Source organism: Salmo salar, chromosome ssa20, assembly GCF_905237065.1.
Source record: "Salmo salar chromosome ssa20, Ssal_v3.1, whole genome shotgun sequence".
Taxonomy (NCBI): domain Eukaryota; kingdom Metazoa; phylum Chordata; class Actinopteri; order Salmoniformes; family Salmonidae; genus Salmo; species Salmo salar.
The window spans coordinates 45,035,793-45,047,248 of NC_059461.1; the positions used below are offsets into that span (position 1 = coordinate 45,035,793).

The 11,456-nt window shown below is 39.3% G+C and overlaps 1 protein-coding gene across 1 annotated transcript; it reads right to left on the reverse strand.

Annotated features, from left to right (window-relative positions):
- Positions 1–4,165: 4,165 nt before the first annotated feature.
- spcs2 (signal peptidase complex subunit 2) lies at positions 4,166–9,914 on the reverse strand. Its single transcript, NM_001141370.1, has 5 exons — positions 9,850–9,914; positions 5,449–5,532; positions 5,173–5,333; positions 4,675–4,809; positions 4,166–4,533 (listed from the first exon to the last, which is right to left on the reverse strand). The coding sequence occupies exons 1-5, from the start codon at positions 9,886–9,888 to the stop codon at positions 4,347–4,349; spliced, it is 606 nt and encodes a 201-aa protein (NP_001134842.1). The 5' UTR covers positions 9,889–9,914; the 3' UTR covers positions 4,166–4,346.
- Positions 9,915–11,456: the final 1,542 nt, after the last annotated feature.

Below are 11,456 nucleotides of genomic sequence, written 5' to 3' on the forward strand. Positions count from 1 at the left end.
ACCACATGACTGAACAGTAGTCAAGGTGCGACAAAACTAGGGCCTGTAGGACCTGCCTTGTTGATAGTGTTGTTAAGAAGGCAGAGCATCGTTTTCTTATAGACAGACTTCTCCCTATCTTAGCTACTACTGCATCAATATGTTTTGACCATGACAGTTTACAATTTTGGGTTACTCCAAGCAGTGTCCCTCCCGCGGGACGGTTAAACTAACGTAGGCTAATGTGATTCGCATGAGATTGTAAGTAACAAAAACATTTCCCAGGACATAGACATATCTGATATGGGCAGAAAGCTTAAATTCTTGTTAATCTAACTGCACTGTCCAATTTATAGTAGCTATTACAGTGAAAGAATGCCATGCTATTGTTTGAGGAGAGTGCACAATTATAAACTTGAAAATGTATTAATAAACCAATTAGGCACATTTGGCCAGTCTTGATACAACATTTTGAACAGATATGTAATGGTTCATTGGATCAGTCTAAAACTTTTCACATACACTGCTGCCATCTAGTGGCCAAAATAGAAATTGCACCGGGACTGGAATAATTCATTATGGCCTTTCTCTTGCATTTCTAAGATGATGGTACAAAGAAAATCATGTTTTTTTCTTTGTATTATCTTTTACCAGATGTAATGTGTTATATTCTCCTACATTCATTTTACATTTCCACAAACTTCAAAGTGTTTCCTTTCAAATGGTATCAAGAATATGCATATCCTTGCTTCAGGTCCTGAGCTACAGGCAGTTAGATTTGTATTTTTAGGCGAACATTCGTTATTTATTATCATGTTTAGTTCATTTATAAGGACTTAGCACAACAAAGTGTAATTATCACCAATAAGCAGTAAAATTAGATATACTTGCAATCATTTAGTTAGCTTTTTTGAGAATAGTCTTACTTATTCATCAAGTGATGAATAATGCTTCAACTGTTGGCACTAACAACACAGATAACATTGTGACAGCTTGCCCCATACCCGCTACGGGGCAAGTTGTCAAAACTGCTCAGTGTTTATCAGTAATAACTTAATTTTGCAATAAGTTTTGAGAAAAGTGAAAGTGCACATTTTTTGGCAAGACTTTGATCTATTCATCAATATTTAGATTGGTCTTAATAGATATACCAATGCTGAGAAATCTACACTTCAGTGAAAAGTGTGACAACATGTCCCGGTCTCTCCTAAATTAGGCCTCAGGTGAAATCATTGTCAAAAGCACAAGAGATACTGTTGCATGTGGGTCTAGATGGGTTGATCATATAGAAATATCAAAACATTCTTTCAACAACTCCAAAGCAATTGCCTGTCTGTGCCTTTTTCTATATCGAGTCACCTGCTGGTAACTCTTAACTGTTTAGGACAGCTCATGAGGTCTCATATGTCGACAAGGTGGGACTCGATTTATGAGGCTTCATGCATACACATTCAGTGTGGGAAAAAAGTATTTGATCCCCTGCTGATTTTGTACATTTGCCCACTGACGGAGAAATGATCGGTCTATAATTTTAATGGTAGGTTTATTTGAACAGTGAGAGACAGCATAACAACAAAAAAATCCAGAAAAACATGTCAAAAATGTTATAAATTGATTTGCATTTTAATGAAGGAAATGAGTATTTGACCCCCTCTGCAAAACATGACTTAGTACTTGGTGGCAAAACCCTTGTTGGCAATCACAGAGGTCAGACGTTTCTTGTAGTTGGCCACCAGGTTTGCACACATCTCAGGAGGGATTTTGTCCCACTCCTCTTTGCAGATCTTCTCCAAGTCATTAAGGTTTCGAGGCTGACATTTGGCAACTCGAACCTTCAGCTCCCTCCACAGATATTTTATGGGATTAAGGTCTGGAGACTGGCTAGGCCACTCCAGGACCTTAATGTGCTTCTTCTTGAGCCACTCCTTTGTTGCCTTGGCCGTGTGTTTTGGGTCATTGTCATGCTGGAATACCCATCCACGACCAATTTTCAATGCCCTGGCTGAGGGAAGGAGGTTCTCACCCAAGATTTGACGGTACATGGCCCCGTCCATCGTCCCTTTGATGCGGTGAAGTTGTCCTGTCCCCTTAGCAGAAAAACACCCCCAAAGCATAATGTTTCCACCTCCATGTTTGACGGTGGGGATGGTGTTCTTGGAGTCATAGGCAGCATTCCTCCTCCTCCAAACACAGCGAGTTGAGTTGATGCCAAAGAGCTCCATTTTGGTCTCAACACTTTCACCCAGTTGACCTCTGAATCATTCAGATGTTCTTTGGCAAACTTCAGATGGGCATGTATATGTGCTTTCTTGAGCAGGGGGACCTTGCGGGCGCTGCAGGATTTCAGTCCTTCACGGCGTAGTGTGTTACCAATTGTTTTCTTGGTGACTATGGTCCCAGCTGCCTTGAGATCATTGACAAGATCCTCCCGTGTAGTTCTGGTCTGATTCCTCACCGTTCTCATGATCGTTGCAACTCCACGAGGTGAGATCTTGCAAGGAGCCCCAGGCCAAGGGAGATTGACAGTTCTTTTGTGTTTCTTCCATTTGTGAATAATCGCACCAACTGTTGTCACCTTCTCACCAAGCTGCTTGGCGATGGTCTTGTAGCCCATTCCAGCCTTGTGTAGGTCTACAATCTTGTCCCTGACATCCTTGGAGAGCTCTTTGGTCTTGGCCATGGTGGAGAGTTTGGAATCTGATTGATTGATTGCTTCTGTGGACAGGTGTCTTTTATATAGGTAACAAGCTGAGATTAGGAGCACTCCCTTTAAGAGTGTGCTCCAAATCTCAGCTCGTTACCTGTATAAAAGACACCGGGGAACCAGAAATCTGATTGAGGGGGGGTCAAATACGTATTTCCCTCATTAAAATGCAAATCAATTTATAACATTTTTGACATGCGTTTTTCTGGATTTTTTTGTTGTTATTCTGTCTCTCACTGTTCAAATAAACCTACCATTAAAATTATAGACTGATCATTTCTTTGTCAGTGGGCAAACGTACAAAATGAGCAGGGATCAAATACTTTTCCCCCCCCACTCTTGCCAGCACCTAGGACCACTTTTCTACTCTGAGACACTGTGTGGATACAGGCCCCGATCAGCACTTCTATTCATTGAGACACAGACCAAATAAGTAGACAGTGTAAAAATGCTTTCTAACTTTATTTTAAACTTATATGAAGAACAGGCACGTACAATAAGGTTGCTAAAGCCAAAAATCTACAGACAAAAACGTCAATGTCTCTGTACCACTCACTTTTAAAGTCATACTACAGAGAAATAAACTGCATCCAGGAAACTTTACCAATATAAGTCAACAAAAAAAATGTGCTTGTGTATTCAATATTCTGTGAGACTGGAAATTGAAAACCAATGGTCATGCACTCCTAAGTGAGGATAACTGATCAATACTATTTTGTTTCCAAATCGTTGACAAAACATGTACATCAAAACAATTACCCCTGCTTTAAAGCTGAGAGCCGCAAAAGATGAAACAGCGCCACTGATCATATATACCAGTGGCGCTGTTATATACAAATAAAATCGCAGTACATACTCTGCGGTTCTTCACTGCCTGCAATGATGTTCCAATATCTGGAGGTGGAAAAAAAACATTTTTCTAAGTAACATATTTGTTGTTGTAATATCGCAGAAGGACGTGGCAGTTTCACCAAAACGGATTCCAACTTTAAAGAAATACTTCCAACAAACCATGTACTGAAGAGAGGAATGGTGATGACACTAGTAAATGTGTGGATACAGTCCCTTTTCAGATCGTTTCATTTGCCCTTTAAAGCCTTATGGTAACTACATACTGTAGTAACAAAATCCATAAACAGAAAAATACATGTAGAATTGCAAAGCTTTTAAAATACACTAGTTACATTGAATAAGGCTTTCAGGGCAAAAAAAATATACGTATTTGACATAATTTCCAACAAAAATGATCTGGTCATTCACTGCACGCATTATGTAAGGCAGCATAAAATGTGGGGAAGAGAAGTAAAAAAAAAAAAAAAGGACCGATCTCTTCATTTAGAACGACCATTCAATGGTGAAGATAACTTGAGTGGTGCAAGAAATATTTGATTCATCTTTGTTTTGAGTTGTCTTAGGGGTTCTTAAAAGCAATGTCTAGATGAGACTTGTATCAAGGTAAACATAGGAAGAAAAAAAAATTATGCACAACAAGTCAACATTTATTGGACAAATTAAACAATGGACAACGAATGCTGGCGTGCAGACTTTTATAACAACCAATAACTAATTCAAATGCACCCAGGACCATACAATACCAGTGTGCTCTACTGCGGTTTCTGCCAGTGTGGTGCAGCATTGTAAAGAAGGCTATGTCTGATCATTATTATTTTGTCTTCTTTTCAGTGGCCAAGGTATCATGGAGTTTTGACACACACTTTTCAAACTGGTCCATGACCAGTGTTCCGTTCCCGTCAAAGAAAGCCCCCACAGACTTCGTGATCTCTTGCACCCGCGTGTGTTTGGACTTCCCATCTGTGAAGGACACTCTTAGTGTGTACTGGTCATCAAACCTGCAGAGAGTAGAAGTCACAATTTGCTAGGCAGGACTTTTCAAAGTCAAGATAAATTAAAAACATTACCAGGCTTCATCTCTCAGAAAATGTCTTACTACCAAAAAACTGCACAAAAAGTAGACCATGAAAAAAAAATACCTTTTCAGACTAGATGAAAGCTGCCAAGTGTGGTCAGGGTCCATGCCAGCGGGGTCCTTCTGGACAGAAACAAGGAAGATGTTCTTTTCTTGGTAGGAGGTGTATAAGGTTAGAATGCCCATCATTATGAAATACGTATGGATCAGTTAGGGAAAACTTGGATATATAAATGCCAGAATCCAATAATGAACATTTTTGGAAGGACAATTAAGTTACTAAGCCGTGAGAATGTCAATTTGGGCTATACAAGATTTTGGGTGAGTAATAATAGCCTATCAAAAACATGTTATCAGCATCAGTCTGTTAATCTAAAAAAGAAATACAACTGTAGAGGACTTTAAAGCAATATCCACAGTTGGAATTATTTTTATAAAAGCAATAAGGCATGCTAGGTTGTAGTACTAAATTACCTCAAACTATAGGCAATCATGCCATCTTCATACATGTCTGTTATTGTGACAAAGCAGTAATTTCATTATTTTTCCATTAAAAGGATATGATATGACACAGATTGCCAGGACTGGCTTGGACTCAGGGAATGGATAAAGGAAGTCCCAAATTAAAGCTACGATGGCGAAGAGGCAGGAGATTGTGCAAATAAGGAGACGTCCATCTACGAGATTGAAGTTCTCTGCATAACCATACTTCTCCAAGAGGACCTGATGAATGTTGGAAAAATACGATCAAAACATATGTAAAATATCAAAACCATACACTTTAACATACAAGAGAATGTTGAAACATTTTTTCCCCCTCAATGTACTGTATGCAAACCTTCTTCGCTGCATCATCAAGAGAATTCTTGACAGCTGCACCATCCCATTTGTCAATCTTCACAGGTTTCTCATCAATCCTCCACTGAAAGCAAATGACAAATGGTCAATAGAATGAGTAACACAGTTCTTGACAGAGTTTCCTCCTGTACCAAACTCCTATTGCAGATTACAATTAAGCCTTGTTCACATTGCAGGCCTTTAATGCTCAAATCCATTTTGGACTACTGACTGTCCAAACAGCAAGTTACGAGTGACCATATCGGATGTGTGTGTGTGTGTTCAGACAGCAGTCATTTGCTGACGAGGCTATGCTAGTTGTCATAGTAACGAGGGGTGTGTGTGTGCAGTTGTGTAAACTGATTTCTGGTGGTGCTCGTGCTTTCTATCACTCAGAAGTTATGTAGCTAAGCTAAGGTGACAATGCCTGCCATGGATGTTTCTTAGTTGCTTTGAATGTTCAAAATCATAAGGTAAGAACACTTTTAAAGCCACAAAGGATATAAGATGATCCAACTTGCAAAACTTCCTAGCACGTTCACTAATTTGTTTGTAAACAATTAACAAGCTAGTTAGCTACCACACATTCCTGAAAAACTGTCAACAGAGTAGCTAGCAACAACAAGATATGCCAATAACAGTCTAAAAAAAACACTTGAGCAAAGAAATCAGATTTGACCATTCAGACAAGTCACATGGCCAGGAATCAGATTTGTATCAGACTTTAAAACCACCTACGAAGGTGGCTTGAAATATCCGATTCCATGTGCTTTTTGGCTGTTCAGAATGCAGGAAAAAGAACCGATTTGAATCGGATATGCAAATAAATAAAATTTAAGTCACTTCACACTGCCAATGTGAACACTGCTTTAAACTTTAAATGTAGCTAGGCTTCAGGTGATATAAATCTGAACACACTACCAGTGCTTTGAAAAGTTTATGTAATTATACTTTCCTGTGGATATATTGTCTCACATTTCTAAATATAAACTGTATTGAACATTCTGGCTTGTATAGGTCGTGAGAGAACTTTCCTGTTTTAAATGCTGATTTCTGCATTTCTGTACACCGACATTAATTCATCCAGGCCTAAAATGGCAGTTTGATAATCAAAACGAATTATTACAAAATATTTAGATAATTTATCTTTGGTCATACATTATAAAAGCAGTTGCCTGCAAACCCGACGTTAAATTGCATTGAATTCTACGTCGGGCAGAAATCAGCGTTTAAAACAGGAAAGTTCTCTCACGACCTATACAAGCCAGAATGTTCAATACAATTTATATTTAGAAATGTGAGACAATATATCCACAGGAAAGTATAATTACATAAACTTTTCAAAGCACTGGTAGTACGTTCAGACTTATATCACCTGAAGCATGCGCAGAACCATATAAACACACGCACGAGCTCAGCAAGTATCTGGTGCATGTATTTTTATCTTGTGAGCATGCTTCAGGTGATAGAAGGCACTACCAGCGCTTGGAAAAGTTGATGTAATTACACTTTCCTGTAGTGCTGAGCGATTAAACTACATTCTGTTGTTTCCGGTTATTAAACAAGTAATTGACCAATATCTGTTCAATTACTTGAACTCAATTTAGTACTTTTTTTTGTGAGCCAAACAGTCATTTCTCTAGAGAGAAATCAAGTCAAGAACTGTGTGGGATGCTGGGCTGAAGGAAGCAAATACTCAATGAATTAACTACAATGACCAAAATCCATTGCGCCTTTATTCCCAGCTTGAACTGAGATGGATACACTTTTATGCCTGCTATATTAGGTTAGATACACACAGACCGCATGAGAGGAATGTACACAGCTATGAGAGAGCAGGAATGAGACAGTTTGTGAAAGTACGCCTTATCTACTTTCAAGAACTCAGCACATGATTGTCAGACAACTCTGCAGCATGCTTAGGCAGGCTAGCTAAATAGGATAACTAAAGACAGTACAGCAGGGTTCCCCAACTGTTTTCTTTGGCCCCCCCAAGCTTTAAGATTAAACAAATCAAAAATATAAAAAAATAAAACATACAGTTGAAGTCGGAAGTTCACGTACACCTTAACCAAATACATTTAAACTCAGTTGTTCACAATTCCTGACATTTAATCCTAATAAAAATTCCCTGTCGTAGGTCAGTTAGGATCACCACTTTATTTTAAGAATGTGAAAAGTCAGAATAATAGTAGAGAGAATTATTTATTTCAGCTTTGATTTCTTTCATCACATTCCCAGTGGGTCAGAAGCGAACAACAAGTGGCAACCTAGCTAATACTTACAAGGATTCCTAACTCATTGCTAACAATAATATAAATGACTGCAGTTTCTACTGGTCATTGTTTTCAGGCTGGTTGTATTGGTGCTAGCTAGGTACCAAGCTAAAGCTAGCTACAGCAGAAGTTGCGATCAAACAAATTATTCTTTATTACCAACTCTGTATTGTAAACATCATTTGTGGCCGGTGTTTGTTTGCAGACTTTTTTGTACAGCTTTGGCAGTGTTACTGTATCTTTTTTGACACACAAAGACCCAAACGGCATTCCATAGTATGCATGTCGTGAAGCTAATAGCAGTGATGCTATTACTGTGTAACTCCGGTAGGGCAACATCTGAAAAATAGCACACTTGGTAGTGTGTACCGGTGCTCGACCAGTCGGCGAAAGCCAACATCACCCACGACAGAGAACGGTTGAATGACAAGGGCAATGAATTCCATTATCTTGGCTTTAATGGATTTCGCCTTTTACTTGTCTTACTATAATGTCTTACTCTTTCAAATGACTGCTCGACCGGGCTAGGTTAGGAACGCTTTGTTGAAAGTGTAGCGCAAAATTTTACATGCCGTTATTACGTCATGTACCTACGTAATATAGGTATGCACGGTAGCTTTGACATCGGTTTTTAACATCGGTGTTAAACTAGACATCGGGCCAATACCGATGTTGGCATTTTTAGCTAATAACGACCGATTCCGATATGTTCACCGATATATCATGCATCCCTAGTATAAATCATTTAAAATTCCTTATTTTAAGGAAAGCAGAAGGCACCATTTTCTTGTTTTTAAAATGTATGGATAGCCATGGGCACACATAAACCCTCAGACATCATTTACAAAATATGGATTTGTCTTTGGTGAGTCCGTCAGATCAGAGGCAGAAGGGATGACCATGTCTTGATAAGTGCGTGAATTGGAGCATTTTCCTGTCCTGCTAAGCATTCAAAATGTAACGAGTACTTTTGGGTGTCAGGTAAAATGTATGTAGCAAAAAGTACATTATTTTCTTTAGGAATGTAGTGAAGTAAAAGTAAAAGTTGTCAAAAATATTAATAGAAAAGTACAGATACCCCCCAAAAAATATTTAAGTAGTACTTTAAAGTATTTTAGCTTGTCTGTCGGACTGCCAGATGGTGAAGTGTGATTCATCACTCCAAAGATTCTTGCCACTCCAGCCGTCTTTTGATATTGCGCATGGTGATCTTAGGCTTGTGTGCGACTGCTCAGTCATGTTAACCAATTTCATGAAGCTCCCGATAAACAGTTCTTGTGCTGACATTGCTTCCAAAGGCAGTTTGGAACTCGGTAGTGAGTGTTGCAACCGAATACTTTTACACGCTACAGCACCCAGCAGTCAATTTCTGTGAGCTTGTGTGGCCTACCACTTCACAGCTGAGCCGTTTTTGCTCCTAGACGTTTCCAGTTCACAATAACAGCACTTACAGTTGTTCGGGACAACTCTAGCAGGGTAGAAATGTTATGAACTGACTTGTTGGAAAAGTGACGGTGCCACGTTGAATGTCACGGAGTTCTTCAGTAGGGCCATGCTTCTGCCTATTTTTGTCTATGGAGATTGCATGGCTGTGTGCTCGATTTTATACACCTGTCAGTAACGGGTGTGGCTGAAATAGCCGAATCCACTAATTTGAAGGGATGTCTACATACTTTTGGATATATAACGTTAGTGTATCTAGCGCGTAGTGTTAACATCGGACTAGCCAACAACAACCAGGAAGAATATTAGCTAGCATGCTAGGCTAGCCATAACTTAGCCAAGTTAGCTAGCTGGTCAAACAGCTTCCCTCACTTCAAAGAAGATCTGCGTTCCTCTTGAAATTACAAAATACAAATAACGTTACCACTAAAGCCCACGTTATTTGCATAGCCAATTCCTTTATTTCATTCTAGCCGTATAAAATTACAGAAGCTTGCTAAAAACTACTGTTAGCTTAAGCTCAAAATGAAGGGTCTGTCTGATACACATGCTCCATGGATACTCCATTGCCGTGGAGTAATATAATATCGGCTAGGCGGCCAACTATTGAAAAAGACCCAAGCACGACAGGTTTAATTACCGATCCCTGTGTCTTATAAATGACGGTGTAAAATAATTCTTACTTTCTCAAGTAGACCATTTTTCCCATTTCTGGCTGCCATCTTTCCTTCCTGTACATTTGGTGTGTGACCTGGGACAATATGATTGGCTAAAATCGTAATTTTTGCAGCCAACCAAATTAACTGGGAACGATGTACGTATACGGAAGTCGTCTGGACTCTCATTTATTTTTTATTAACAATTATCAACAAACAAAAAGAGGAATAGTCATATGCAAACAAGCATACATACAAACTATTTACATTGCCAGGAATCCTAAACAAACAAATAATATTCATTAATAATACAACAAGTTTGAATCGCCTTTTTGTTTTTCATTTTAGTTAAAGTAGTGCCATATTGTTTCAATTCATTTATAAAGTGAAAAAGTTAGGTTTTTTAATTATACCATTTGCATTTGTGAATATGAAATGTACCTAATATTATTAGCAGTTGATGGATGCTTAAAACAAACGGTTACAACAAAGAATGACGTTTCAATGGGCGAATTCGATTATGCTGAACTACAGGGAACCTGAACACGGCCCGCGCTGCTCGGTCATGTTGTGAACAAGGCAGCATGGTGCATCAACCAGAAACATACAATATCTCTTTCCATAAAATATATGTCAACATTTTTTATCAAAAGCAATCACTTTTGTATGGGAAAACACAGAATCCACGTCATAACTCCACGTGCTTAATTACGTCACTTTTGTTTGAGCCTACTTCGCCGTGGGCTTTGAACGGGGCGCCTGGCTCGCGCCCGGGAGGCAGCCCGGATGCCAAACAAATACAATCACTGTCAACCAATGCAAAACTCGCATACCCAGGCGCCCGGGCCAGACTAATCGAATCCCCTTATTTTAGCTCGCATAGGGTCGTCAACTAACAGGGCAAGCGGCAAAGTCATAAACCCCGCCCATTTCTACAATTGATCTTCTTAATATCTGATTTGAAACCTAACCCTAACCACACTGATAAACTTATGCCTAACCCTAACCTTAAATTAAGACCAAAAAGCTCATTTTTAGTTTTCATGATGTAATTGAGGGGGGACTATGGATCTTTCTCTGTCCTAGTATGTAGGTATGTATGCATGTATGTATCATAGGAGGTTGGTGGCAACTTAATTGGGGAAAACGGGCTTGTGGTCATGACTGGAGCAGATGAGTGGAATGGTTGGCCCAAGGGGGGCGCTATAGTAATCAACTGAAATTCTAAACTTTGAGCAAGCATATCTCCTGTACCGTTTGAGCTACAGTCGTATATGTTTTTACATATATGCATCTCCTCATGAGCAACATGTTTCCCATAAGGACCTATAAGCTCGGCCCATTACACACAGCGCGGCGGAAAATAATTGTTATATCTGCTGCATCATTTGTGGGGGACGTCATGTTTACTGTTGCCTTGTTTTGACTTTGGCGCTTGCCCATCTAATGGGAACCAGTACCGAGTGGGCTGAGTTTGCACTGGTTTAAAAGTGATTGCATCTGTTTTGTAACCAGGCTGCCTCCCGGCCATGAACCATATGCCATAAATAAAATGTTATAGGTCACATACACATGGTTAGCAGATGTTAATGCGAGTGTAACGAAATGCTTGTGCTTCTAGTTCCGACAGTACA